The following is a 27,560-nucleotide window of genomic DNA, read 5'->3' on the forward strand; positions in this document are numbered from 1 at the left end:
GATTACTGGTCGAGAGTTTATAGTACACATGCAAGTAATACTTAGAATTGTGGATGGGAATATGCGAGATCCGGAGATTAGGACCGTGGAGGACTGCCATGGCCATCAGTTGTTGATATCTGGCTATTGGCAAGAGTCGCCTTACTGAGCATGAGATAGGGGTGGGTTGGGACGCATACAGCATGTCACAAGCTTACTTCTGAGCTTATAGCAATGCCTCAAGCGACGCGGCTGACCTCAAGTTGTTGGCTTTGAGTGGAATGTGGGATATCGCACCCATACTTGAGGAGGTCGAGTAGTCTGGGCATCTGATTGAGTTCTTTGATCGCCTGGCTTTGTGTACGGATATGAACGTGGGAATACGGGATTTAGTCTCCTTGCAGTCGAATTGGCTCGCGATGTGATCGCCTGCCCTCGCCCTAGAGGCCGGGGGGTCGGCTGGATAGTGATTGGAGATCAGGTGGAGTACTCGCAGGGAGTTCTCTTACAAGAGGTGATGTAAGTAAGCTTTTGCTCAATACTTTAATTCAAGGAGCTCGCCACAAGATAGCTAGGGAGTTGAGGATAAACCTGCTGTGCAAGAGCTGGGATTGGCTCTACCCGTAATCGAGAGATGTCGCGATGCACCAAGCACTACCGATCGTCTGCCCCAAGTATCGTCAAGGACAAGGGAGAAGGTATTGGTCATATCGGATTAGCAACGTCACATGGCTTATATCTCAGTATGACAACGGAACATGTCGAAGGAGCTTGTGGTCTTAATACAAACGGACAAATACCTTACAGACCCTCAAAGAGCATCTTATTTCGCCTTAGATGTTTCACTCCTATCCTAAGAGAAGGTTTATGTAATAAGGCCAAGAGATTCCTACAGGAATTGCCGACGCATAGACTTGGTGGCAGATGAGATAGTTCGGCAGGTGCGTTTCAAATGTGCACCTTAGGATGATCGGGAGCGGCGGCATCTCAGAGACGCTTTCATCGAGAGCACGGGACCGTTTAGTGCTTGAGAGTCTATGGTATCGAATTTGATATGCCGGGCTGAGCCTGAAACCCGAGCTCCCGTGCGAGTGAGGGAAAACGAGGTAATGCCTCCCCGATGCTTCCGCTGAATGACGTTGCTCACGGCGAACTTGTCTGTCACAGAAGTATCATGTATATTTCCTAGACTTTTCATCACAATCCTGATGATTTCATATTCAGCACCATGTCACTGTCTTGGAGGAGTTCTCTCCTATCGCAATATTGAAGTCAAGTCTTGGCAATGTGAGGCCATTAGTGAGGGAAGTTTCAAAGATCGATGCGCCAACAACACTCCTTGAAGATCATGGCCATAATAGGTTCATGAACTGTAAGGTGAGAAATTTCGCACTTTCTTCTACGCCCTGGGAGTGCGTATGGCGGCACCAGCAGGTTTTGGTTCTCTCCTTTGGGTTCTTCATCGGCTGACTAGATGGCGAAGGTCTCGCCACACTGCGTAAGTCGTCGTATACCAGGCGCATTCAATGCCTGATTGCGCATTCGGATGTGGCAAGCACTTGTAGATGTGTTTGATCAACAGAAGAAGACAGCTACTTAACGTTTCAAGTGCCCTGTCTGGGCGCACAGCATAAGATGGATATGCGTCTCATCTTTAATGGTTGCCGTGGCGCCTGAAACCGAAGGCATGAGCCTTGAGACAGCTCGCAAGCGCTGAGCTAAGATTCATCCATGGCTGAGGCAACTCGTGGCTGGTGGCTGGGGATGATGGTGCGTAAAATAGCCAAACACTTTTAGGCGAAAGTGATAGTAAAACTGGGTATTTAATTTCGACAACCACTGCTGGGATCCGAATACGCAGCCTGTCGGCGCTTTGGCCATCCTCTCCCCTCCGTCCTCAAAAGGGTAGAAAAGTTGGCACCTAAGGCATCACATGGGACCGTCATCAGCCGGTTCCTTTACCAGCCTCGCAACAGGGCCTTGGCGTGGAGGGTACATGTTCTTGTGGTCATGGTGAAGGCAGGCTGCGGCAGAGTAGAAGCAAGGGGACGGCCCCTTTTTGGCGGGTGTCTGCTCCCTGCGCATGGCTTTTATTGATAGTTGGTCAAAGAAGCAGCAGAAGCAACACAAGGAGACCAAACACCTTGAGCGTTTTCGTAAGCCTCTCGCCAAGAAAAAATATAGATGCCTGCACGCACCCGAAGGACTACGACGCAAGGTACTTAAAGTCTGTAGGTGGTAGAGGTGGTCACCGGGCAGCCAATTCAGCCAATTCGAACTCAGCAAAAGCCCGGCCCCCCCGTTCAGTTCAGTTCGAGTTCCCGCCGTCTCCGTGCGCTGCCCGCCCAGGCCTAGGCCTCGTCACCCTCTGCAGCGCCTCGCAACGCCCGCGCCCACTCCAAAAACAGCCCTGGAGCACCGCCCTTCAACCTGGTCGTACCTCCACTACCACCTACCTACGTAACTTGGGTACTTAGTAACCTTACTCGTTTCGCCTTGGCCAGCGCAACGTCTCACAATCAACTTCCCACCTCCAACCTCTCTACGCCAGCCTCTTCTCTCTCGCATACCATACCACACACGACTCCACGACCACGACCTCGACCTCTATCTCCTCTGCATCGCCAATTTCTGCGTCGCTCCGATCGATACAACCTACCTATTTTCCCAGTAACCTCCCGACTACAGCCAAAATGCCCGAGCAGGAAGCCCCCTACGACCCCTACATCCCCAGCGGCCAGGCCGGCGCTCAACAGGGTGCTGGCGGCAATGCCAGGACGCAGGCTCTCCAAGCTGTAAGTTGATTCTGATGTTTTTCCGTGATGCGCGGCGATGCCCATGTGTATGGATTGCGAGATCTGGCGACCCGTGACGATGATGACAGCCTGCCCCTTTCGGCGGCGGGCGACAATTGAACAAGTCGCAATCTGGTCGCTCTTTCGGCCTCAAACCGCTCGCTGCGCAGTTCTGGTCGATTCCATGTTCTATGGAGCTTGGATTTCACCAAGAAAAGTGTCGCCAGCTGGCATACGAGTAGCTCAAGTCTGGATCGCTCGGCCTCCTCTCGTGGAGCCTTGCTTACGCCTGGCGTCTCATCGAACAGAGCTTGGTCTCCAGATCCAGCGGCTCGCAGTGATCGGAATCGAATTCTCGCAATCCATCGCAGTCCCGGCTTGCGCCACTAGAGTACTCATGTCTGTTCAACATGCTAATACATATCACAGCAAATCGATGACACCGTCGGTGTGATGCGTGACAACATCAACAAGGTTTCCCAACGTGGCGAGCGACTCGATGCCCTTCAGGACAAAACCGACAATCTGGCCGTCTCGGCGCAAGGTTTCCGCCGGGGAGCCAACAGAGTTCGCAAGCAGATGTGGTGGAAGGACATGAAGATGCGCATGTGCCTGATTGTTGGTATCATTATCCTGCTGGTAGTTATTATTGTCCCTATTGGTAAGTTTTCTCGCCTTTGAGAGCTGTCTGACCAGATGCTAACCTTCAACAGTTGTGACCAAGGGTTGATTAATACCTTGCTCTGCTGCTTTGGGTACTTGGTCCTCACGATGCACACGCTGGGATATGACGACGTCGAATATCGCAAGCTACGACCATGGGAAATGGAACTTTTGGGCAACTGGCCATTACTGCAACGGAATATGATTTGAGCACGGTGGAGTTTGTTCGCGTTGGCCCCCCGGTCATGTTATGCTGGCCGCTATTTGCTCCAAGGAGCTATACGCCGATGACGCACTCTCGGTGTTGTTCCTGGAGACGCCAGGCCGGGCTGGATGTATGATTGAGGTTAGGCGTTCCCGATTAATTGAGATGTATACCTTTCTGCTGGATCTTTGATTCATAGCATAGTTCTGTCTCTTGGTTGCGTGAGGGATCTTTTCAATGCAATGTCAGCTTGGTCCGCAGATCCAGCAGGAACTTTGTCTTGGGCCTCGAGTGGTCTACTATTTGTAGCTAGAAGTCCGAAGTGGTTCCCTATGGAGTTTTCAACGCTTAGCAGGGTGGTATCAACTACCTCGTGGCAAGCCTGTCGAGGTCGAGACACGAATTCTGCGAGGCCGGCAACCGAGCTTCTGACGAACGAGACGCAAAGCTGAACCAGCAATTCCGCCGAAGGTGGAACCGGCATGCACATCTCATGACGGGCCGGTGAAGAAGCAGCGAAGGAGAAGCCTCGGTGCCCGCTGGAGCGGCCAAGGGTCCCGGGCTGGCGTCATATCCAAGGTGGGTTCGGCGTTCCGTAGCCCTGAGACCATCTGCAGGTCGATAGATTGATAATGCCGGCTGATTGATAATGCCTCATCGCGACCTGCCCTTTTTTTTTTCTTCCCTTGCCTCAACCGGTAGTTGACACACTAGCTCGGCTACTCTCGCGGCACGCGTGGGATGAATCTGGCGCCATCATGAAATCCACGTCGACAACGTGGGTTGAGAGAGGGATCAGCGGGTGAAGGGAAGTGATGGTCCCTTGCCCAGGCATGAACCCCCAAATTTTAAAAAGCACAACGTGGGTAGGTATCACAAAGGGTTGCTGCCGTCCTGAATCTCTTGTCCGAGAGTGTCACGACTCAGATGCAGCCGATTCAGAAAATTTTGTGTATCGTCGATCGAGTGGAAACCTGCAAACAAGGCACCGGCAACTGGGGACTAGACCTCTTGGAAGCTAGACCGGCTCTCTTCCCGATAGAACTACTGGTGCATCCGATGTTCCCTCGGTGCAGTTTTCAGTGGATTCGGTACCTACTTGCTAGGATCTTGCTAGTGCTGCGAGCTGCTGTGCGCCTCTTGCGAAGCGGTCTCGGGGAGGGGGAGGGGCAAAAGTTGATGGTGGAAGAAATACTTGGCTGATCGACTTGAGGTTTCGTGGAAATGGCTCATCGGTTGTAGCTTGTGACAGTGATAAGAAGACAGAGTCGTGAAATGAGGAGACCTCAAGAATTCTTTGAGGATGTCACTATTCTCACTGGTATAAAAGTTTACCGAGGGTGGTTATCTACGTAGGTAGGCACACGGGTGAAGAAATAAACGCGACAAGGGAACGAGAACGAGAGGTGGTCTAATTGCTCTCAAATGATATGAATACATATACCTAAACATGGTATAATAACTGTAAGAATAATATCCTAATCACATGCAAGTTTATATCCATTTTAGGTATAATTCTATTGTTCTCTACCTACCTGAGCAAGGAAAGCTAATGCCGTTGTACAACTGTCTCGTTTGGTACATAGGTAGGTAGGTAGTACAGGTGTTTTTCTGCCCCGCCCCCAGAGTCAGAGGCTCCACGGGCCGTGCTTAAAAGAGTCACAACCTTCCCGTCCGATACCAATTCTTCCAATCCCCCCCTCCTCACGATCACCGCCGAGTCAATTGGCCTCTATTACTCGAGGAAGATGTTGCCCGCCGGTGTTCGACGAGCTGCCGCCGTCACTGCCCGTATCGCTACCGTCGCCCGCGTCGGCACGAGGGCTGCTCCGACCCAGGACCGATGCACGAACCGACGAGCCCTCTCGACGAGCCGAGCGCTCCTGACCTCTTCGCCTGGCCGAGATAGGACCCGAGAGATTGTTGCGCAGACAGTGAGCAGCATTGGCAGCAAGCGTGAGGGCCAGCAGTACCTCAAGCTCTTCACCTCGGTCTCGTCCCAAAAGTTCGCCGTCATCAAGGTCGGTGGTGCTATCCTTACCGAGTATCTCGACGAGCTCTGCCGCAGCTTGCTGTTTCTCTACGAGCTCGGCCTCTATCCTGTTATTGTCCATGGTGCTGGTCCGCAGCTCAACCGCCTGCTGGAGGAGGCCGGTGTCGAGCCCCAGTTCGAGGAGGGCATCCGGGTCACCGACGCCAAGACTCTGGGTGTTGCTCGCAAGCTCTTCCTTGAGGAGAACCTGAAGCTCATTGATCGCCTTGATGAGCTTGGTGTTGCTACCCGATCCATCAGCGGTGCCTTCATGGCCGACTATCTCGACAAGGAGAAGTGGCAGTATGTTGGAAAGATCACCAAGGTCAATAAGGAGGCCATTGAGAAGTCTATTGAGGCTGGTTATATCCCCGTCCTGACCTCTATGGCTGAGTCTGAGGATGGCCGTCTCCTCAACGTCAACGCCGATGTCGCTGCCGCTGAACTTGCCCGTGCCTTGGAGCCCTTGAAGGTTGTGTATCTGTCTGAGAAGGGAGGACTGTTTGATGGTGATGGCGAGAAGATCTCAGCCATCAACTTGGACGCCGAGTTTGACCACCTCATGTCCCAGCCCTGGTGCCGATATGGAACGCGACTCAAGATCAAGGAGATCAAGGAGCTTCTCGACACCCTTCCTCGCAGCTCCTCGGTTGCCATCATCCACCCCAGTGATCTGCAGAAGGAGCTGTTCACCGACTCCGGTGCCGGTACCCTGATCCGCCGCGGTGACAAGGTTCAGAAGGTCGAATCCGTCAGCGAGATCAGCGATCTTGCCAAGTTCAAGCAGACCTTGGTCCGTGACCGGGAGGGCCTTGATGCCGAGGCTACTGTTGACCGATTCGTCGATCTCCTTGGTGAGAAGAAGTTCAGCGCCTACTACGATGATGGCATGCAGTGCTTGGCTGTTGTTCTTCCTGTCAGCGAGGAGCGACCTATCGCCACTCTGGCTACTCTCAACATCACCAAGTCTGGTTGGTTGAGCAACATTGCTGAGAACGTGTTTGCCGCCATCAAGAAGGACCACCCTAGCCTGGCCTGGACTGTCAGCGAGGAGGACGAGAACCTGACCTGGTTCTTCGAGAAGGCTGATGGAAGCTTCAACAAGAACGGAAGCGTCCTGTTTTACTACGGATGTGATCTCCGCTCCGACGCCCTCGTCCCCGTCTACGACGACTTTGTCGCCCACGGCCGAGCCATGCTCGGCGACACCAACCTCGAGTCCCGGCTCCGCAGCGCCGCCCAGACTGCCAGCAAGGCTCTCAACGCCTCACAGAGCCGAACCTAAACTAATCGGCCGGGCGTGAGCGCGGTTAGAAACGGGTGAATTGTTCTTGGGAGTTTTATACGGGGAGCAGATGGAATGGATACTTGACCGGCGCGCGCAAGGGCCAGAGTCAATAGTTAGAAGCGGGTTTACTCTGCATTGAATCTATTTTTCGCAACGTTCAAGGCTTCTCTTCTGCAACATGTATTGATCATGGTTTCTGAGGAATGCTACTACTAGTTAGTCGTTTGATAAGAAAGCTACTGACTGGTAGAACAGACTCTGACTTTGTTGTTGATCTTGCTTTTCGGCTCTTGAGGCCCGTTTAGACCAAGATGAGTATAGAAATGATGAGTTTCATCAACTTGATCTCACATCATCGCATGTGGAATCAATCTTTGTCGTCACGACTGCTTCAATAGAAGGCGGCTGCTGACCACCCAAACTGGATGAATTGTGTACAGGGCCAGAATCCTAGGCATGGTAACCTAGCACGTCTTTGACAGGTTACGTTGCTTGGTAACCCTTGTTCATTGCTGGCGGTGACGCTCCTGTTGAGGTTGTTGATCATCGTCACTGCTACCCACACTCGTCAACCCCGACTCTTACAATTGTCTCTAAGCCATGTAATTTAGGTCGTAAGCTGCGATCTCACATGCATTTCGCCAAGAAGTAGCTATGCCACGCTACCCCGCATCACGGGGTCACGACAACTCCCATGTTCCAAGACTCCCTAGTCTCTACTACACCTCCCTAGACAAACGCCAGCTTTTCATGCTTAAGCTGCCACAGCTTATTCCTTGGTGTCACTGATGTATACTGGAGTCTAGACCCCCTCCTCTTGTCGTCCTAGTGACGCCCCGTGGCGGCAAGGTCGTGGCTTGGGGAAAGTACTATAGGACGGGCTCTACCCCATTGGCTTGCTCGGATGACTGAAACTATGGTTGCAGCCTCGGTGATGTGACAGCTGTCTGGTCCTGGCAAGTCCGAGGCATAACTGCCGTCCTTGTCGTATATAACTGCGAGGCGTGCCGCCGTGGTTCGAGGCTGGTTATCCTTGGTCCTCCAAGCTTAGAGCATCTGATATCAACCGACGACGCAGCCTCGTCGCCCAACATGTCGAACATCTACAAAGAGCAGACATACTTGCTCTTAATGCAGCTCGGTTCACTGTACATTCTCTTGACCCTCGTCGAACACTTTGTGTTGCAACCCTCAGGCCTTCATGTCGTCCCCATCACCATGCCACATCCCCTCTGGGTGGTCACCCTCCTGACGCCCGTGGTTCTGTATCTACGCTCCAAGTACTACTGGCTTCATTGGATGCGTGTCCACGATACCCAGCCTGCGCCCGTCTACCCCCACCGGGACCGGCTCCTCGGCACCGACTGGATCGTCGACATGTCAAAGGCCATCAGCTCACACTCGATCCTGCAGCTCTGGGATGGGCTGTTCTCAAGCGTGGGCAACACCTTCTGGGCCAAAAACGTCGGCGCGTGGATCGTCATGACAAACGAGCCCGAGAACGTCAAGGCGCTGCTGTCAGGGCAGTTCGAGACGTGGCAGATCGCCGGCGTGAGGCAGACAGCCATGGTGCTCGCGCTGGGACCGAGGGCCATCTTTTCTGTCAACGGTCACGCCTGGCATGATGCGAGGGCCATGATGCGACCGAGTTTTGTGAGGAATCAGATTGCCGACCTGGAGTGCACTGAGAGGCATGTTGAGGCATTCTTGGATAGGATACCCAGAGATGGCCAACCGGTAGACCTGCAGGAGTTGCTGTACATGTTCACCATGGATATCTCAACCGACTTTATGTGAGTGTTCCCCAACCGCCGGGCCATCTCCGACCTGTCTGTAACTAACCATGAGGACAGGTTTGGCTACTCAACCAACACCTTGTCGGATCCCTCTTTGGAAGCCCTTGACTTCACTCGTTCCTTCGACTATGCCCTCCTCTCTGCAACGCGCCGTGCCCGCTTAGGCTGGATTGTTTTGCTTGTGCCAGATAAAAAGCTGAACGAGGCTGCTGCAACCTGCAGGCGATTCATCGACCGCTACGTGAAGGAAGCACTTGCTTCAGGCAAAGAAAAGGAAAGGCCTTACGTGTTTATGAACGAGATGTTCGCCTCAGGGGTTTCGCAGGAGTATGTCCGAGACCAGCTACTTGCCATGATCCTCGGTGGACGCGACACCAGCGCCAGCACCATGAGCTCGTTATTCTGGATCTTGGCACGGCGGCCAGACGTGGTCGAGAAGCTGAGGGCCGAGATTGCGGGACTGAATGGTCGAAAGCCAAACTGGGAAGAGATGAAGGAACTCAAGTATCTCAACATGGTGTTGAAGGAAGGTATGTCAACTGTCTTGAGAATCACCCCAACCTTGGCCCGCGATACTGACCGACTTGGCTCGATAGTTTTGAGATTATGGGCTCCTGTGTCGACAAACTCGAGAGAAGCAGTAAAAGACACAGTTCTTCCCAAAGGTGGTGGGCCAGATGGGCAATCCCCCCTATTTGTCCCTAAAGGCACGGCATGCCGGTGGTCGAGTTATAGTCTTCACCGACGCAAGGACATGTACGGCGAAGACGCAGAAGAGTTCCGACCTGAGAGATGGGAGACATTCCGAACAAAGTATGGACCCCATTGTTGACAATGAACCAACGCTGACTTCCAAACAGATGGGAGTATATCCCCTTTGGCGGCGGGCCTCGGATCTGCATCGGCCAGCAGTTTGCTCTGACACAAATGTCGTACTTGATAACTCGACTGTTCCAGACGTTTGAATCAATGAAGGCGGCGGATGACAAACCCATGCTGCAAAGTGTCAGCTCAACGATCACTTTGGTCAATGGATGTTGGGTTCGGCTGACTCCAACCGGGGCAAGTTGAGTCTCGCTTTCACACTTCCCTAGCCTTCCTGAAACCCAGGGCACCCTTTCTAGAGAAGCATAATAGTTTAACAAGACTCGATGATGAGTTGAGAGCCAAAGTTGTGCCAGCAGTGTCAATGCGGATCCCGCAGTGCCTTGCCAGCTGTCAACAGCTGTCAACTTTCCCACCGAGTATAGCATATTTTTCCCTCGTTGTTGTCCTGGTGAACTTATTGTTTGGTCTCCTCAACTTGTTTGAAAACAATACCGTCCATCATCTCGTTTGGCATTGCCCGTTTTGCTCGAGGTATCTCAACACCCTCAATTGGCTTGCGTAGCTTTCTCTTCTCGCGCTCTCGTCATCCCTTCGATCACTCGATCTTTGCTGGAGCTCTTTCTCAATATCAAACCACACCAACAACTCATCGTCGTCGTCGTCATCAAGACTGACCATGATGGAGAACCGCGCCACCGCTGAAATTTCCGACGTTCCGGGCCTCGAGGCTCAGCCCGCGGGGCATCTGACTGGTTTGGAGATCGCTCTCATCACTGTGACTGTCGTCTGCTTCGTCCTTCTCATCTCGGCCGTCTTTATCTGCCGAAGCGTCGATCAGCGCCGTTGCATTGGGGGCCCGCTGGCACGACTCGAAGAGGGTAATGCAAAGAAGAAACGCCAGGCGCGTCAGAGGAACGAAGGACAGGGCCAGGGCCAGGGCCAGCAGCCCGCCAAGGATTGGTCTTTCGGAATCAAGCTTTTGGGTTAGTCCGCATGTTAGTCGGTGATCGAGGAGGGGTCGGTGCTGACGACGCTGGTGATAGATGTGACCAAGAGCAAGAAGACCAATGAGAACCCCCAGGGTCCCCCTGACAATGTTGTCAGCCAAGGAAACGAAGACATCAACATGATTCCGCTTCAAGCGGCAACTGACTCGGCTACCCGCGTCTAAGCCAGGCATCCACCATTGTCGACTTCGTCTGGTCAAGGTCTTTGTCGGAACATGGGTTCAAAAGCAGGGCAACAAGAGGCCAGGGCGATATCGAGCATGGCGGCAGGGATTGACTACAGGGCTTCAGTGGCGCTGGGGTTTCTTTCATCCAAAGGAGGAGCATCGGCTTTGTTGCACAGTTCAGGGAGTGATCGGCAGACGGACAAAGAAGCATGCACCCTTCCATGAGCGGTTTAGGCGGTGCTGTGATGCTGCATGGCTGTCTGGGGTACTGAAGTCAAGGTGTAGTTAGATCAAACAAATGGATCTCATGAAACGTGCCCTGGTTTGAACCGTGTCTGGAGATAGAACGGACATGACAGAGAGGTCGAAGGATTCTGTCCAATGCTACGTCGATGTGCAAGTTCCAAGTGTTTGAGATAAGCAGCAGGTATTTGGCACGCTAACTTGGATGCCTAGGAACATACCGCTTAGGCTATCCTGAGTAAATCATTGTGAGTATTTCTTTGTTCCATCTTATGGGGTAATTACCTTGGAATAAGAGGAAAAGACCCAGAGTCACACAGATCGTGCAGAGTCTTTTCTAACTGTCTACTCAATCCTTCTACCGAGAATAAAGCCACATCAATCTAAGGATTTACTTCCCTATTTAATCCTTGCATCAAGACAAAGGACGTGAATGTGTGACACTTGCCTCCTAAGCTGGGAGGTGTTGTGGTGGCAGGTGCACTTGTCGCGTCAATGCAGCACTCACGTGATCACCTGTCAAGAACTCCAGACAGCCACCACCGCCCGCCAACCGTTGCATCCTTTGAGTTTGTTCAACTTCACGACGCGACAACCCCCCCGTTCTTTCTCAACCACCTCAGGCCTCACACATCCGACCTAAATGGCTTCGCGTTCGCCGTCGCGTGGCCGCTATCGGTCTCGCACTCGGTCGCCAACACCCCGATCAGAGTACTCGCGTTCTCCCCAGCGTCGTCCCCGTCATGACTCGCGTTCTCCTGCGCGATCGCCAACCCCGCCGCGCCGCAATGGTCGTTACAGGAGCCGCAGCCGTAGCCGCAGCTGGAGTCGTGGTCGTGACCGTGACCGTGGTCGTGACTGCAGTGAACGAGGCCGGAGTGGCTCCCCGCTCGCAAAGAGTACTAAGGTATGTGCTCCTTTTCTTGGGCGTATTACAACCTCGGAGGCTAACCTCCTTGCGACCAGATTGTGGTGGAGCGCCTGTCCAAGAACATCAACGAACAGCACCTCTACGAGATTTTCGGGCAATTCGGTCGCATCAGGGACCTGGATCTTCCCATTAATCGCACTTGTAAGATAATCACAAAATGCCCCCGTCTTTGCAGCACCCATGTCCCTGGTCCTTGACATCGACTAATTACCCGGGTAAAGTTGGCACCAATCGTGGAACTGCATACATCCTCTTTGACTACGAGGCCGATGCTGAGGCCGCCATCGCCCACATGCATGAGGCGCAGGTGGACGGCGCGACCATCAACGTCTCTATAGTGCTTCCCCGCCGCAAGCTCTCTCCGGCTCCTCCCACCGCCAGGCGTGGAGCCAACATCGATCCCAGAGTTCCCTTCGCAGGGCCGCGTGGGGGTCCCCCCGGTATGGGTGCTGGAGGCGGCGGAGGGGGTCGTCGTCGCATGTCTCCAGGAAGTCGGTTTGGGCCTAGGTCGGACGTATACCGCCCAGGATCGCGCTCCCCTTCGAGATCGTCAGCTGGGCCACCTCCTTCGCGAGGTGGTGGGAGCCGGTATCGCAGTCGGTCCAACAACTCTTACTCATCCAGGTCACGCTCTAGATCCCCAGCTCCTAGACGGCGAGGGGGCGGCGGCCGCCATGACGAGCACGACGACAGACGCCGCAGCGACAGTCGTAGCAGCTACGGTAGCCACGGTGATCGGAGTCGATCTCGCAGCCGCCGCAGATGAGCGACGACATCCGGCAAGGCAAGACAAGGTGTACATACGTATTTGACAGGCTTCCGATTGGCGTTTACAGAGGAATTATAGGGCAGGGAAGAGGGCCTAGGATTTAATTAGCTCCCAAAACAAGTTGGTGGTCAACTACCCTCCTCTCGGTTGACAAAACTGACGGATATAGTCGCATCAAGATTGATGCATGACCAAACTCGATGCGAGGTGCCGCCTTGAGGATTCTCGGGACCCTGGTCCATCATATTGCAGCTCGGACCTTTTCCCCGTCGCGTTGGTTGGCAGAGCAGAGTCGAGTCGAGTCTACCTAATGGCCCCATTCAGTACCAAATTGCAGCAATTGTTGATGACTTGCGTGACCTCGCTCTATCGTTCATGGTTCATGGGTTTTTTGCCACGGGCGGCGGTGCGGCCGAGACGGAGGCTAAGGAATGAAATGGAAGGACGGTCGGTTCTGTTGACGAGTCGAGGCAAGTCGTCTCGCCCGCGTGGATCTCTCACCGGTGATGATGATCCGCGATGGATATGGATGCTTGTCCTTCCTTGCTAGTCTCCAGGGACGGGACAGCATGGCTATCCCTATGACGCTGACGCCGCCTAGCTGCAGTAGCTTCTTTTCTTGTACGAACGCACATCGAGCCTTCAAGGATCAACTAGATCGCATCTATCATTTGTCGCTCCCCGGTCCACCGTCGAGACTTTTTGGTGTGGGGATGGGTACTGGCATGGCATCCATGGTACGTTTGGCGGGTCTAGACTTGGCAGTTCCCGCGTCTCCGTGATGGCTCACAGCAACCTTTACCCACCTTCACCAGCCGGCGCCGCCGCCTTGCAGTGACGGCGGTAGCGCGACATAAATAGCAACTAGAAGCATGGTGACGCGAGAAGACGGTCGAGCTAACCCCGACTGGGCTCGCAGCACGGGCTCAGCGTTGTCCCCTTGGTCGAGAAGGGGGGTGCCCTCTCTTATAGGGCTGAGGGAGGGCCTCTGAACACCAACTGGCGATCCTGCGACTCAGCCCTTGCAGGCAAGATCCATGAAACGACTCGGCCGGGCAGGGCATGATGCTCTAGCTTGGCCCGAGGTGCCATTCAGGGAGCCCGCTGCTGTCAGTGTGCCACCACTCCCGTTTTGACAGTTCGTCATCCCCCCTCCCATCCGCGAAAAGACGAGAGGCCTAGGCCATCGGGGTCGGCGCCAACTATGGCTCAGCTGGGAAGGCCCAACACGGTGGATGTGTTGAAGCGAGCGCTGAGATTCGATGCGGAACGAGGTCTGACACCATCAGCACTGCGCTGAGTCGATGGCATTGGCGCACATCTCGCGACATGTATCGCCACCTTTGCACCTCTTGTCTACTCTGGAGTACATGGTTGTCGGCGAGTGTCGGCTCACTGGGCGCCTTGGAGACGACAGCAGGGTACAAAGTTGAGGGCGTCTTACAACGTAGCACCCGCCGCAGCGCAGCGCAGGGCATCACGGGCAAGTCCAGCGCAGTTCAGCGCCGCTCATTCAGCACGAGTCCGACCCGATGCAATAACAGCCACCACACTTCCGGCTTGGGGAGGGGAGGGGGGGCTTCACATCCATCCATCGTCACAGCTACCCATACCCACCGACCAAGAGCTTCCTCCAGCATGTGATCCATCCGCATGGTAGCCAATGGCGGGAGCCCGGGTTCCAGGACGGTCAAGCAAGAGGAAAAAAGCTCCTAGCTCGTCCCACCAGCGTTGCAAGTTTCACCGTCCGGCCGCCGCAGGGGGTCATCTCCCCGATATTTTGCTGGAGCGGCCTCTAAATGCCTCTCTATCCCCTTCTCCTTCTTTGCCTCTCCAAGGAGCTTGTGAGATGCCCCAAGGGAACAGACGGCTCGGTCTATTCTCGGCTTTAGCGTCCGGTCTCGCAGTATTACCGCTTCAGGACTGTTGCATGGTACGACGAAGGCATGTGTGTGGCGCATCGTCTGTAGTTGTTTCTGGGCGCGGCGCCGCTGCTGGCTGAAGCCTGGATGAATGGAGCTGGGCGGGCGGTTGGCGGTCGGCGTTCGGCGGCGACGGAGGGCAGGGCGCTCTCACTCAGCCTGGCATGGCATAGCATGGTATGGCACTCTGGCTTGGCTCTGGAACACGAAATATTGGCGAGGATCCTAGTCCGTGCCAGTCGGTTATGCTACCGAGAAGTTGACAGTGTGGCTGCTTGTTGTTTGTGGACGACAATGATGATGTTGGTGAGCTGCGGTCAGCCAAGTAAGTCCCATGTCAGCCATATCGATACAGACCGACCCCACTGATGCGGCGTCTTGGTACCCCAAGTTGGAGAGGCGAGGTGAGGTGTGTGATGGGGAAGGGGGATGTGATCTCGGCCTGATTGCCTGTATGTGTAAGGTAGGTATGGATGACTGACTGACTGACTGACTGACCGACGACGGACGGACGGCCTCTAGTCATCACCAGTATTGCCGCTGTGCTGCGTGCGTGTGAGCACCGCTGTGCTTCTTGCTTGGTTGCCCTGGGCGTCACGGACTCCCTGTCACCCACACGAACTCCACGCGGCCGCCCGCTTCTCTCAGACCTGCCACAGGATAGCGTCTCCCAGGAGGATGGATACTATACTCTTAGTTGAGCCTCAAATCACCGAGGGCGTGTCACAGCTAGCGCGGGTGCGCGCGCGTCGGTCTGTATGTCATGCCAATGCCTTGCCTTGCCTTGCCTTGCCCTCTCACACATCAACCCCTTCCCATGACATACATCCCTTCCCTTGCCTGGCATGGCTTCCTCACCTCCCCGGCCAGGCCCTGAACCCTACACAGCTGCTCGGCTCTACTCATCTAGGCAACATATTCGCCGTTCCAGCTCCGTTCCCCTCACGCCTACGCCCCCTCTGACCACCTGATGCGCCCGGCGCAGTCCCAGTCCTCGCTGTGAACCACTGCCTCGGGTATGACGACGGGTGATGCTGGGGACATGACGGACAGCGGATGTAGATGCCGCGGGCTACACCATGGTGACCATGCGCGGCTGGTCGCGTAGAGGAAGGCGGATAGACGGGAGCTGCGCTGCGCTGCGCTGCGCTGCTCTTTGGTGAGGAGCAAGCACCCAGCTTCTACTCTAGTCCAGTCCAGCCCAGCCCAGCCCGCATCCCAGTCGAGGCACCTACATGTCGTGCCATGGATGCCGTCCGAGAGCCAGAGGTGAGCCTCATTAGGTACCTGGGACAGAGAGACGCACCGATTCACTGAGAAGCTCGGGGAAGGGGGGTAAGCCACGGTCGTTGACGAATATAACCTCACGGCCTGCGGGCAAAGCCTTCTCCAAATCCGTGTTTCCCACCCCCTCTCTCTCGGTCTATCTAAGTGTCAACCTCTTTATATAATCTCTCCTTGTCCTTTTCCTCTTTCGCTTCATCATTCTATTCTACTCTTTGACTATCAACCATACACAGATGGACTCTGCTATACTCTCTCCTCGCTCACTCATGATTCTTGACATGCGAAGGATCCCATGGCCGCCAACTTGTCTTCCTCAACCCCAAGATCCTGACCCTCCGCCTACGCCCCCAGGAGGCCCACGCGTCCCTCCTCCACAGCCAAACCCGCCTCCTTCTCCTCCGCACAGCTGGGTTCTGTGATGGATGTGAATCTCTGGGGAACTCTGTTGGAGATGAGCTTTCTTCTCCTCATGCCGCCACCACCTTGCGTGTGTCTGTCTGTCTGCCTTGTTCTTCTCTTGGCCGATCAAGCCTCATCCAGCTGCCCGGAGCGGCAAGGCAAGGAATCCAGTTTCCTTTTTCTCGAAGCCAAGACCTTCGCCCCCCCCCAGGAGGAGCTTACACACACACCCTGGTCCGCCACCCGGGAGTTTTGTCTTGGGGATCTACAGAGTGTGCACCTCGTGGGAAGGCAAGAAACGGCGGGAGAGGGGAAGGGGGAGCAGCCTTCCATGTCCCGTGGGGCGATCACGCCAGGGTCGAAGATGTGACCCCCAAGCAGAACGAGCCACACACACGGCGGCAGCGACGGACTCTGGGTTACAAAGATCTGCGTGTTTTGGGGAGGATGCGGAAGCAAACAGCGCTTGTGGGGGGGGAAGGGGAAGCGTCGGTCCCACGGACGGCAAGCCCAGTTGAAGGTCTTGGCGCATGAACGACGGAGATGTTGCCCTGTGTGGCGTGGGTTATCGGGGGTTCGACGGGGGAGGGGGTCCAGGGACCGGGGAGGGGGCGTCTTATATCTAATATCCATGGATGGTTCTATTGTTTCTGGGACCGGTCAGGTCCTTTCGATAGGCGGCGGCTGGAGTTTTATGGAGGGGGAGGGGGAGGGGGAGGGGGAGGGCATCGGGTTACGACTATTGCAACGCCGGATATATCGTGTGCATGTTTTTTTTTTGGTTTGTTTTTGTTTTTACCGATTGGTACTCTACTTGGTCTACTTTCAGCTCAGCTGAACACTCGTTATGGTACATGACATTGCATTACATGAAACCCTATCGCCCGTTTAGGGAGGCCTCAAGAAAGAGTGTGGAAACATGCGGGACCCTTTTTGGCACTTCGGGCTGCGGTATTGTGTGATAATGACCAAAGGCGGCCTAGGTATTGGACACTCGACTTTCCTGTTACGAAACACAGGCACAAGCGCAAGCGCAAGCGCAAGCACAGGCACAAGCTCAAGCGGCGGGTAAGTCTTGTCGATTGCCCCGTTCCCGTACCCATACCCATCCCATTCCCTTCTCCGTCCGATCCCCGTTCTTCCGCGGCACAAACACAGGCAGATATAGCTGCATACCATATCCAGCATCCATCCTTGGACCCTCACCAATTTCCTCTCTCGGCAACCGGCTCGACTCGGACTCGGAGGGGGAGCTCATGCTTATTGTTATTCTATTCTCTTCTGGTCCACTTACACGGCAACCCCCTGTTCCCCTCCCCTTAAACCGTGCTATTATTCCCTCGCAACACCGAAGCCATCCTGCCTGCCCGGTTGGTCAGATACCCAACAAACCAGGGATTGAGACTCAACTACCCTAGACTGACACCGTGCGCCGGCTGGGACCTTGATATCCGTCCATAGGACAGGCTCGGAAGGTCTCCCGGTGAGTCAGGTTGGTTCTGCATCAAGGATGGATCACAAGCATAGGTACACACGTACGTTGGTACCCGTTGAACCATGATTCTTCCGTCCTAGACCGAGGCTAGAACAAAAGGTCCTCACTATGCGGGGAACCAGGTTCACTCTTTCGCTATGACTTGCCTGATTGCCAAGATGGAGCAAAGAAATAAATAGAAAGAAGTTTAAAAAAAAGCCTTTCGGAAGTGAGTTGCCTCAATCGGAATGGGATCAGACCAAGCGGGAGATTGCATTATGTTTTGAGTTGGCAATAATTGCCTATTCCTCTCCCATGTGTTGTCTTCAAGAGCATGGATCAAAGCGCTGCCGATGCGTGGCTTCACATGAGGATTCTTGGGCTGTTTCACATATGACGGCTACTCGGCTATCGTTATCCGACTATGGCCAAAGAACATGGACGAGGGAGGGAGTCTGGCCCAAGTTGCCTTTTTGGCATTTATTACCGCTGAGGCTGGCTATGCTTGGCAGCCTAACTTTCATTAGCATCTCGTATTCTACCATATCATGTTGAATATTGGAGTAGAAGTTTTAAGGTTAGAAAGGATCTCCTCTAATTTCCTCAATTATTATGCCGGAGCTTAGTAAAGTCTCTTCTTATTATTCGTTTAATATTTCGGTGCGCCAAGAAATAATGATATGAGTGCGCGAAATATCCAAGTTGGAGCATCAGACATGTGCTCCCACGGACCACACTGGCAGCGCACTCTCCAGTTCCATCTTAGAGTCCACGTGCACGATGTGTAGTATCACAGCAGTGTCTATCAAACGATGGGTATTGCGACTGCGAATCTATGGATACTAGTCCTACAAGTGCAAAGGAGAGAAGGGAAATAAGCCGGACCTGAAACACCAAAGCTCGAGGAAATGACAGAATGAATATACAAGAAACCCAGAAATATCATCATAGTAGAGCCATTCCCGCACCTATACCCATCATGCCCAGAGCAGCCCGAGCGACATGCGCCGTGGCCCGCGCCGGCGCCACTCCCTTGCTCCTCGTCGTGAACATGGAGTCGGGTGTCATGGCTGCCGCGTCAACGTTTTCCTTTGTCGCCGTCGCCTTGGGCGTCATGTGGAGGTCGTTTATACAGAGCGTAGTGCAGGGGATGGCCGTCTGGAACACATTGTCGACGTGGCTGTTGCGGAAGACAGGAGTCTGCGCCCAGAGGTTGGGATTCGGCACTGCATCCGCGTCATCGGGGTTGTTGACGTTGGTGATGATGTGCAGGATGCCGTTGGAGATGAGAATGTCGGTCGAGATGATCTTGGCCGAGTTGACAAACATCTCGTTGCCGATTTGCCGGATTTGCAGCCTTTTGCCCTGGCTGATCGTTTTGAGAGATTTGGCGTTTCTGAGATCCGTAGACACCAGCACCTTGCCACGGACTATGTGGTAGCCCATGACCTCGGCCAACTGGCTCAAACTCATCTTGGCAAGAGTTCCTCCAATGGCTTCCATGGCTTGGTCCCTCGGAGCAAAGACGGTGATGTCCTTGACCTCGTCGAGAGCGGGCATGATCTTGGAGTCGTACAAGCCGCCGAGGAAGGACTGAACTTGACTCGCCGTGAGGACCTGGCCGATTCCAGAGGGAGGTACAAGCACACTGTCGACGATCTGGATGAGACCACCCTCGAACTCAATATCGTTGTTGACGACCGTGGCCCGGCTTCCAAGCCTTGTGCTGAAGACCACCACGTCTGGTTGCTTTGTAATGAGGATATTCTGACCGTTCGTGACATTGGCCCATGTAGGATCCTTAAGGAGTGTAGGCTTGACGTAGGCAGGGCCAGCTTTGAGGTCATCAGTGTTGATGGTCCCCTGAAGGATGTGATATTGGAGCAGAGGCACAGTCGTGTTTTTGTGTTCAGGATTCCAGATTTTTGAAAGTGCTGAATACGGGATTTGGGTAAAGGCATAATCAGAGGGTGCCACAATCTGCCGTGAGTTAGCAAATGCAGGGGAAAAGATGTTGTGGCTGAGATGTACCGTCACGCCCTTGTAACTGGGTAATTGCATCAGGATCTCGGGGTATTTCTGGGAGCCTTGTTAACATGGGCATTCCGACTTGAGCAGGTCATGACCAACCTGTATTAGCTTGTAGTAGCTGGTCAGCTTTGGGTGATTTCGCAAGACAGTTCCCAAGTCTTTAGCTGCTTCCACACAGGCTACCATGCTGGCAAAGCCAACGAGAATCTTGGACCACAACATGGCTTAGGGTGGCGATCAAGGCCGATAATATAACGATCGTGTCGACTTGTATACAGATAGCAGACGCAGGAAAGACTGTTGTTCTTGTATGCCGTTCGAGGGCAGGGGAAGGGAATGTAGTGAACTGGTGCACCGAGTTGTCTACCACGGAACTTGACCTTGTCAAGATGAAGAGAATGTCAGACGCAATTACAATGCGTTTATCGCAGTAAGATCAAAGGAGAGAAAGGCGCAGAATGCAGCGAGATCAAGGCGAAAGTGAGCGGGCGAGGAAACGGTTTACCGGCCGCGTTTAATAAGTATTCCCACAGACGAGGCCATGGGAACTCTCCTCCCCTCACCAGCAAAGCTCCACCATCTCATACTTGGGCGAGAACTCTCGGACACCCCGTTTCCCAAGCTCTGGACCACTCAGGGAGTCTGCTGAGCACATGGTGAACTGTAAGCTGCCGCCATTGTCGATGAAAGCGAGCATCCAACTCCAACGCCCCACGGTGAACCCAAATGCGCCGCCAAGCCTCTGGATCCATGAAGGGTTGTGACCGTGGCCGCACTTGGAGGTGCCGTACTGTAGCACCTGTCAGATCGGCGGAGCATCCGAGCCTCGAACCCTGAACCCTGTTAGTGGGCGCGTGTGTCAAGGATATCTGTGGTCTAGATCCCCGGATTGGGACTCACGAAACTGGGGCACGAGCCACACCTTTCGTCACCTTTTAGCTCTCCTTGGGCCGTAGTTCCTTTGAAGAGCGCGGCATGTCGATATGTGATCGACTTGAAAATGGAGAGGTACTCGCCATCTTGAGAGAGGGATGGCTAAGGATTTCCCATTTCCAGTAGCAAAGCCTCGGGAGGGGATTGAGTCCAAGAGTGTTCGGTGACTCTTGATCTGCACTTGCAGCTGCAGCCATCTTTTCCCAGTTGTTGGTTGGTATCTTGATCTGTTGCATCAATGATATGCTTTGAAATCCAGGCCAACTGTCAAGCTTTAAAACTCCTTTCTCCATGGCAGTGATACCGACCTTTGGCTTTGGGTATTCATGACTCTCCTTCCCCTGGTGCCTGAATGCTGAGAATAGAGATGGATCGTTAGACAGCCATCCCGGTAGGGGTTCTCAACCCCAGATGAAGCCATGGCATAACCTTGTATGTCTGCCACTCAAAGTTGACCAAGCCATCGGCAGGCGCGGCAGCTGGGGATCAGGACAACGTGCAGTTTGAACCCTTGCGATGGCACATGGCCAAGGGTCTGAGACAGCACTCAGGCCGCAAATCTTCCAGAGGTGGAAAGGTAAACTGCCGATAAGCTGGAATAGTGGTTCGATCCGGTTGACCTCTGATGCTCTGGGGTAGCCGGCCACGCTTGTGGCGCCAGTGCCTGGTCCAGACACTCGGTTCATGTGTATGGTATGCAATCGCTATCCACACTGCCATCTGCGGGCAACCCGTGTCCATCCAATATGGACAGTCGTCATGTCTCACTGACAACGAATCAAATTCTAATAAATTTTCACGAGGAAGAAGAGAGGCGATCGTCCCCGTTTCTCCCCCTGGGCCACCTCTGAGATTGAGTTTGTGCTGAGCGTCCCGAGACATCCAGAAGCCAGTCGTGGCATTCTAGGTTTGATTATCTGTTGTCGATCAAACAGCTAAAATACTCCTTCTCGGCCTCAGGGAACTCAGGCCTGTCGTCTCTGTTGGATTTTCGTAGGTAGGCATCGCCTTGTCATTGTCCTCGATCAAATCCGCAGCTGGTCTTTAGGGGCAAACTCTAAGGAACATGGTGAACGAGCGCAAGGCACGCAATTGAGCACCTAACATTTCCATGCCAAGACCTCGGTAAGGCCCAATTTGTCACTAGGAACACGGGAATGCCGCTGTATCGTCACTTGAGGTGATATGGTGATTGGAGAGGCATCGGCTGGCAGCGCTGGGCCTGAGGGCAAAGGTGATCATGCCGTCACGTTCACTATCCACTATATCCATGGCAATTGCCAGTGACAGGCTTGTTTGAGCGTAGAGGTGGCGAACAATGATGCCTTCAAAAGGTAAGGGATAACGGTTGACAGTGTGTAGGATTGGTGGTGAATAGCTCCTAGTTGTTGAGATTGCCCTTTCTGTGACGGCAACGATGATGCTATTTGCCATCTGGATCGACAATCAGCCCAGTAAAGACACGAGATGCTGGGTGAGCGACTAGACAAGCGCATATCGAGCGGCCAAGTTCCCACAAGTTCCCACGGGCCAGGAGGTTGGCTGATCGAGTGGCAAGCCCTCGTCGTGGGTAATCAAGACGCGGTTCCTGAGATCTCCAGGGTGTGTACCTAAAGTAAATCAAGGTTCAGGACCCTGAAGATAGCGGGAGGGGCGTGGTCATGTCTCCTCAGCCACGTTGAGCTTGTTCCTGTCGATGTTATCGCTACTTCTGTGAGGCCTGGCAGGTTGGTGAGGTTAGGGTAAGTGGGAATTTGGAGGAGGAAGACGATCTGGTCGCTGAGCTGCGTGAATAGTAATCAAAAACAAAGGTCTTGGGATTCTACTCTATCTGGCTGTAGACAAATCGACGCCGGTGATGCCTTTGTCGCCTAGCAAGGGACGATGCTGATTTAAGCACGTCTCTTACCTCTGGAGAGCTTGAATCAATGCCAAGGCTTGAGAGAAAGCAATGACCAAGTCAGGCATTCGGTATGGTTCGTGACAGCAATGCCGGTATTGCCAAGGGAAACAAGGGCTGCCTCACGGGCGACCTCGGCGATGGGTCTCGACAAGACGAGCTGGAGTCATGGACAGGACCGGAACGGAAACTATGGGGGTCTGGCGGTCGACTAGCGCTCGGAAGAGCTGTCTCATGTAAACTTTGTTATCGACGGTTGCGAGTAGGGCCTGAGACATTGTCGAGATTGGTGATGATGGAGGAGAGTTGTTGGAATGGTGTGGCTTGAGTTTTTGGAATTGATGATCAGGCAAGAGCGTACAGTGTCGTTGATTATGAGTACTGTATTCAGATGCTAGGTCTTGGTGGGAATAGACGGAAATCGCACTAATAGAATGGCCCTAATAAGCAGTCAGCCAGCTAGGCGTGTGTGAATAGCACTGTGCGGCAAGCCATGCCACGATCGGACCTCTTCCTAGCAACCACACTCTCATCCGCCTTTGGCCATCTTCGTCCTGTCACTCATGGATCCTTCAGCCTCCAGTAACTCTGATCCATTCGCACGCACTGTCTGGATCGTAGCTCGGCTGAGTCCGGCGTTAGATCGAATCTGGTTTACCATGGCCTCGATCAAAACCATGAGCGGAACCTGGCTTTCCCGCTGCCGTTGAACCACACCTACCACTTCATCGTCTTTTATCTCTTCTTATGCCCTCTTGTTCTCGGTTTTCGCGAGTTTGATAAACAAGAATTGCTTGTTCTGTCCTCCGCTCTGTTGTCAATCTTTAGAGAGCATCTGAGGAGCTGGCCTTGAGTTCCCGCCAGGACGGAGTCGGACTTTTCCATCCTCATTCTCCAGCTTCATTCACTTTGAGATACGTTTTCTGATCGGCACTTCTCCAGCCATGAACCAGCATCGACAAAACAGCCAAGATCATGACACGGCTGGCCCTGGTCCGACAGACATTTCACGAACCATGTCTGTCGACTCTAATACTCACTCAGCTCACCCAGAGCCACCAAACAGTGGCCTCCGTCACAGCATCGAGCCTGTTCGTGGACCAGGTTCGGCCGGAAACGCGGGCATGTTTAGCATCCCTGAGTTTTCACGCCCTCCCTCGGACTATGAGTCTTCCAATGGTTCCGGGACGCAATTCGAGGACCGGAACCGGTACTTCCATTCGCGAAGAGTCAAGCCTGGTGAGATTGAGAAGCCATGGCTGGAAAAGACCAACCCCAAGGAGAAGTGGGTGACAATTCTCCCAATCCTGGCCATCTTTCTCGGTCTTGTCGGCTCTGGGTTTCTCGTCTGGGATGGCATAAGGAGTGTTGTGAAAAACACTTACTGCCCTGTCCTGGATGAAGACTTTAGTGGAGGCTTGGATCCAAAGATTTGGACCAAGGAAGTTGAAGTTGGTGGATATGGGTAAGCTTTGTTCTCTCTATCCTTGGTCTATGTCAGCGTACTGACCCTTGTAGCAATGGACAGTTCGAACAAACAACCAACACCGATGAGAATGTCTATGTCGACAACGGCAACCTCATCATCAAGGCCACCCTCCAGAATGCAAAGTTGATGGAAAAGAACAACGTCATCAACCTCTTCAAGGACGGCAGCTGTACCTCCAAGGTCTGGTCGAATTGTATTGCTTCAACCAACTTGACTGCGGGAAACAACAGTGTCGTCCCCCCAGTCAAGTCTGGTCGCATCAACACCAAGAAGGGAGCTACTATCAAGTACGGCCGAATCGAAGTGACAGCCAAACTTCCCGAGGGCGACTGGTTGTGGCCTGCCATCTGGATGCTGCCTGTCAAGAGCACCTACGGCCCCTGGCCTAGATCCGGCGAGATTGACATCATTGAGTCGCGTGGAAACAACTGGACATACGCTCAAGGCGGAAACGACATTGTCGGTTCTGCCTTGCACTGGGGCCCTAACTCTGCCAACGACGGTTGGTGGAAGACCAACAACAAGCGAAAGGCTCTTCACACTACGTACAGTGCTGGCTTCAACATGTTTGGTCTAGAGTGGTCTCAAAAGTACCTGTTTACATATGTCAACACCCGCCTGCTCCAGGTCACCTACACCAACTTCAAGAAGTCTATGTGGAAGCGTGGCGGGTTTCCCGACGTCGATCAGAATGGCACTCGACTCACTGACCCCTGGTCCGCCTCGGGCGAGCTCAATGCACCGTTTGATCAGGAGTTCTATCTGATCCTCAACGTTGCTGTCGGCGCCACCAATGGCTGGTTCGAGGATGGTAAGTCTGGAAAGCCATGGTACGACAACTCGCCGACAGCTAAGAGAGACTTCTGGGAGGCTCGTGGCGAGTGGTATCCTACTTGGAAGCAGCCTCAAATGGAGGTTAGCCGTGTTGTTATAATGCAGCAGTGCAACGGCGATGAGGAGTTGTAGGCGCTACATAGAGGGGGTTGATATTGACGGGTGCTAGGGAGAGGACTTTGCAATCTTGCAAAAAATGGGACGAAATATTGTTGAATTGTTCATTCCGGAGTTTATTTGCGTTTTTACTGTCTCTATTTAGTCCATACAGCATTCAACCGTATTGTTTGATGATTATCAACATGAGTCGCCCTGAGGTGTCTATGTGAAGCAGATTAGCGGTGAAATATCCAACTGCGTTTTGATGCGGAGCACAACATGTTTTAGTCAACACACAGCTGGTCATCTGTCCCTGATATCATCACTAAAAACTGGATCTTGCATATCATGAGAGCACAACAAACATCCTTCTCAACGGTAAGGTTTGGCATTGTGCAAAACCTCTCTCTCTACGTAGGCCAGAGCGACGTGAATGTGAGTCGGGCATTCGTGTTTAGTCTCGTCAACTACCCCATCTCAGACCGGCCTTCCGTTTCCTCTCATGCTCAAAGCCTGGCCAAGACTCACAATGAGCCGAGCAACTGAATAAAGAGAAGAGAATTCCAAGTGCCACCCATGTTTGCTCACCGTGACTATAGCAGCTGAGCCATAGCTCCGGTCCAGCCGTTCAGCCCGGGAGCATCGAGCCGCCGAGCTCCCCCCCGGAGCCGCTACCACTTTGCCGGCGCAGACGAGGCCCTCTTACCAAGATTTGTCATTGAGGCCCCGTGGCCCTTTAACCGAGCTTGTGGACCACAGCTGTAACGCCATAGCTCCAGCCGGGGACATGGAGAGCGGAGGCGAACGGAGGCGCCGAGCTTCGAGGTGGGCTGAGTGATGCCGTGCCGATGGCATGGGCGGCTCGCTAAGGCAAACCTTCTTTATTGTCGAGTATGGGAAGTTGAAAGATGGTCAAGCTCAATGAGGATGGCCAAGATCGATCGCGGCGAGAGGACGTTTTAGTACCTTGATCCTGTATCCAAGTCAAGTCTGAGTTAAGGCACCAGGAGGGCTTTGCGATAAGGAAACCCAAAAGGTTACTTGAAACCGCTCAACGCCATATGGGTAGTGGAAGAATATCTGAGTTCAGGAACAACGGACTGGGCTGTTTCTGTGGCACACAACAACGTGGGATAATCAAGAGCTGACCCAGGTGCTTGGCCGTGGTGCAGTACCGAGGAGTGAAGATGGCATGACCATGGTAGTCCTTGGTCTTCGTATCCACGGTCGAGTGGATATGTGCCTGTAAGCTGAAAAAGTCGAGACTTGATCAATAATATGGGGAAATGCAAGGCTAACCGATCGGTAACTCCTGTCATGAAAGAGTCTTTTTCTTGGGCGGAGTGCCTGCTTCATCCAAAACTAGAGATGCGTTGAGTCCAGATCTTGGGCCCTGGAGACCGTTCCTGTGATACCTGACTCTGAGAAGCATACATAGAGTTGCGTTCACAGCGGCTGCCACCCAATTCTAGGTCGGCTGTAGGGCAGGGGTTGGTATGTACTGTCGTGCAGATCTCAAGGTCTCGGACACACAGGGCCCTGAGATCTCAGACATGATAGATCTTAGTGGCTTCAAAACCATGCAAAAAACGTGAGCTCATCATCCTAGTTTGACCGGATTTTGGGAATCATGGGGGTGTGGCTCCCTCGCACTGTCCGAAGTGCATCGGGACCGAAGGCCAAGCGGAAGCTTTTCCTCATCAATGAATATCGCCTCTCTCGAGTTTCCCGATAAGAACAGGCACGGTGTTTTGACTTCAAGACTCGTGAGCATTGGTCACCAAGAGGGCCGGCTCTCCACTTGGAAACCACATCGAGATGCTTCTTTGGTGTCTGTTTATGCTTCCGGTGTGTCTCGAGTGATGCTAGTGGGCGTGGGGAAGCTGAGTTACTAACAATGTGGCTGCTGGCTTTCGCTAACAATGCATTCCAAGGACATGTCCCGGGTGTTCTGATTGGCATGGTGTAAGTCAATAGATTTATGGTTCGCGATGGTGGATGGCCGCTCTGAGAACAAAGGCACTGAAGCTCGCCATGGCCGGGAAGGGGAAGGATGCGGGTTTCTGGCGGAACACTCGGGAGTTGGATTATCTGTGCTTTTGTTGCTTTGGCTTCCCTCGGCGGTGTAAAGTTTGAGGCCATTGAGGTTATAGAGAGCGGGCGAGCTGAGGAAGAGCTCGCCTGGTTGCTGGGGGAGGAATGCGCCATGCCAATGAAATCGACCTAAGGGGATCAAGCGCAACTTCACATGAGCTCGTTCACGCCATAGTAATGAGAGGTCTGTCTCAAGGCTGCCCAACGCATGTTAATAGATGATTAATAGATGATGTTGAAAAAGAGGTCTGAACGGTTATCTAGTCAGGGGCAAGAAGGGGAAGTTGTGGCAAAGGCTACAGCGAGTGTAAGGATGGGAAGGAGCAGGCGCTTCCGTACCTGAGCTGGCTGTGAGCTTCTCACGCAGGTACGATGCAGGTGCAGAGTCATTCCTG

At 53.5% G+C, this 27,560-nt stretch overlaps 6 protein-coding genes across 6 annotated transcripts; 5 read left to right on the forward strand and 1 right to left on the reverse strand.

The window, feature by feature from the left end:
* Positions 1-2,672: 2,672 nt before the first annotated feature.
* NCS54_00414300 (Synaptobrevin 2) lies at positions 2,673-3,504 on the forward strand (the record flags this gene model as incomplete). The annotated part of the gene is made up of 3 exons (XM_053149692.1): positions 2,673-2,774; positions 3,204-3,435; positions 3,488-3,504. The coding sequence occupies 3 exons, from the start codon at positions 2,673-2,675 to the stop codon at positions 3,502-3,504; spliced, it is 351 nt and encodes a 116-aa protein (XP_053005667.1).
* Positions 3,505-5,270: 1,766 nt separating this feature from the next.
* NCS54_00414400 (Protein arg-6, mitochondrial) lies at positions 5,271-6,959 on the forward strand (the record flags this gene model as incomplete). Its single annotated transcript, XM_053149693.1, has 1 exon — positions 5,271-6,959. The coding sequence occupies exon 1, from the start codon at positions 5,391-5,393 to the stop codon at positions 6,957-6,959; it is 1,569 nt and encodes a 522-aa protein (XP_053005668.1). The 5' UTR covers positions 5,271-5,390.
* A 1,095-nt stretch (positions 6,960-8,054) lies between these two features.
* On the forward strand, positions 8,055-10,757 carry NCS54_00414500 (Hypothetical protein; the record flags this gene model as incomplete). The annotated part of the gene is made up of 6 exons (XM_053149694.1): positions 8,055-8,755; positions 8,816-9,288; positions 9,355-9,571; positions 9,619-9,763; positions 10,272-10,569; positions 10,630-10,757. The coding sequence occupies 6 exons, from the start codon at positions 8,055-8,057 to the stop codon at positions 10,755-10,757; spliced, it is 1,962 nt and encodes a 653-aa protein (XP_053005669.1).
* Positions 10,758-11,646: 889 nt separating this feature from the next.
* NCS54_00414600 (RRM domain-containing protein) lies at positions 11,647-12,700 on the forward strand (the record flags this gene model as incomplete). Its single annotated transcript, XM_053149695.1, has 3 exons — positions 11,647-11,910; positions 11,970-12,075; positions 12,156-12,700. The coding sequence occupies 3 exons, from the start codon at positions 11,647-11,649 to the stop codon at positions 12,698-12,700; spliced, it is 915 nt and encodes a 304-aa protein (XP_053005670.1).
* Positions 12,701-18,730: 6,030 nt separating this feature from the next.
* Positions 18,731-20,038, reverse strand: NCS54_00414700 (Hypothetical protein; the record flags this gene model as incomplete). Its single annotated transcript, XM_053149696.1, has 3 exons — positions 18,731-19,765; positions 19,817-19,864; positions 19,916-20,038. The coding sequence occupies 3 exons, from the start codon at positions 20,036-20,038 to the stop codon at positions 18,731-18,733; spliced, it is 1,206 nt and encodes a 401-aa protein (XP_053005671.1).
* A 3,555-nt stretch (positions 20,039-23,593) lies between these two features.
* On the forward strand, positions 23,594-25,104 carry NCS54_00414800 (Glycoside hydrolase family 16; the record flags this gene model as incomplete). The annotated part of the gene is made up of 2 exons (XM_053149697.1): positions 23,594-24,114; positions 24,168-25,104. 2 exons carry the CDS (start codon positions 23,594-23,596, stop codon positions 25,102-25,104), a joined length of 1,458 nt encoding a protein of 485 aa, XP_053005672.1.
* Between the last annotated feature and the right edge of the window lie 2,456 nt (positions 25,105-27,560).

This window comes from Fusarium falciforme, chromosome 3 (assembly GCF_026873545.1).
Source record: "Fusarium falciforme chromosome 3, complete sequence".
Lineage (NCBI taxonomy): Eukaryota > Fungi > Ascomycota > Sordariomycetes > Hypocreales > Nectriaceae > Fusarium > Fusarium falciforme.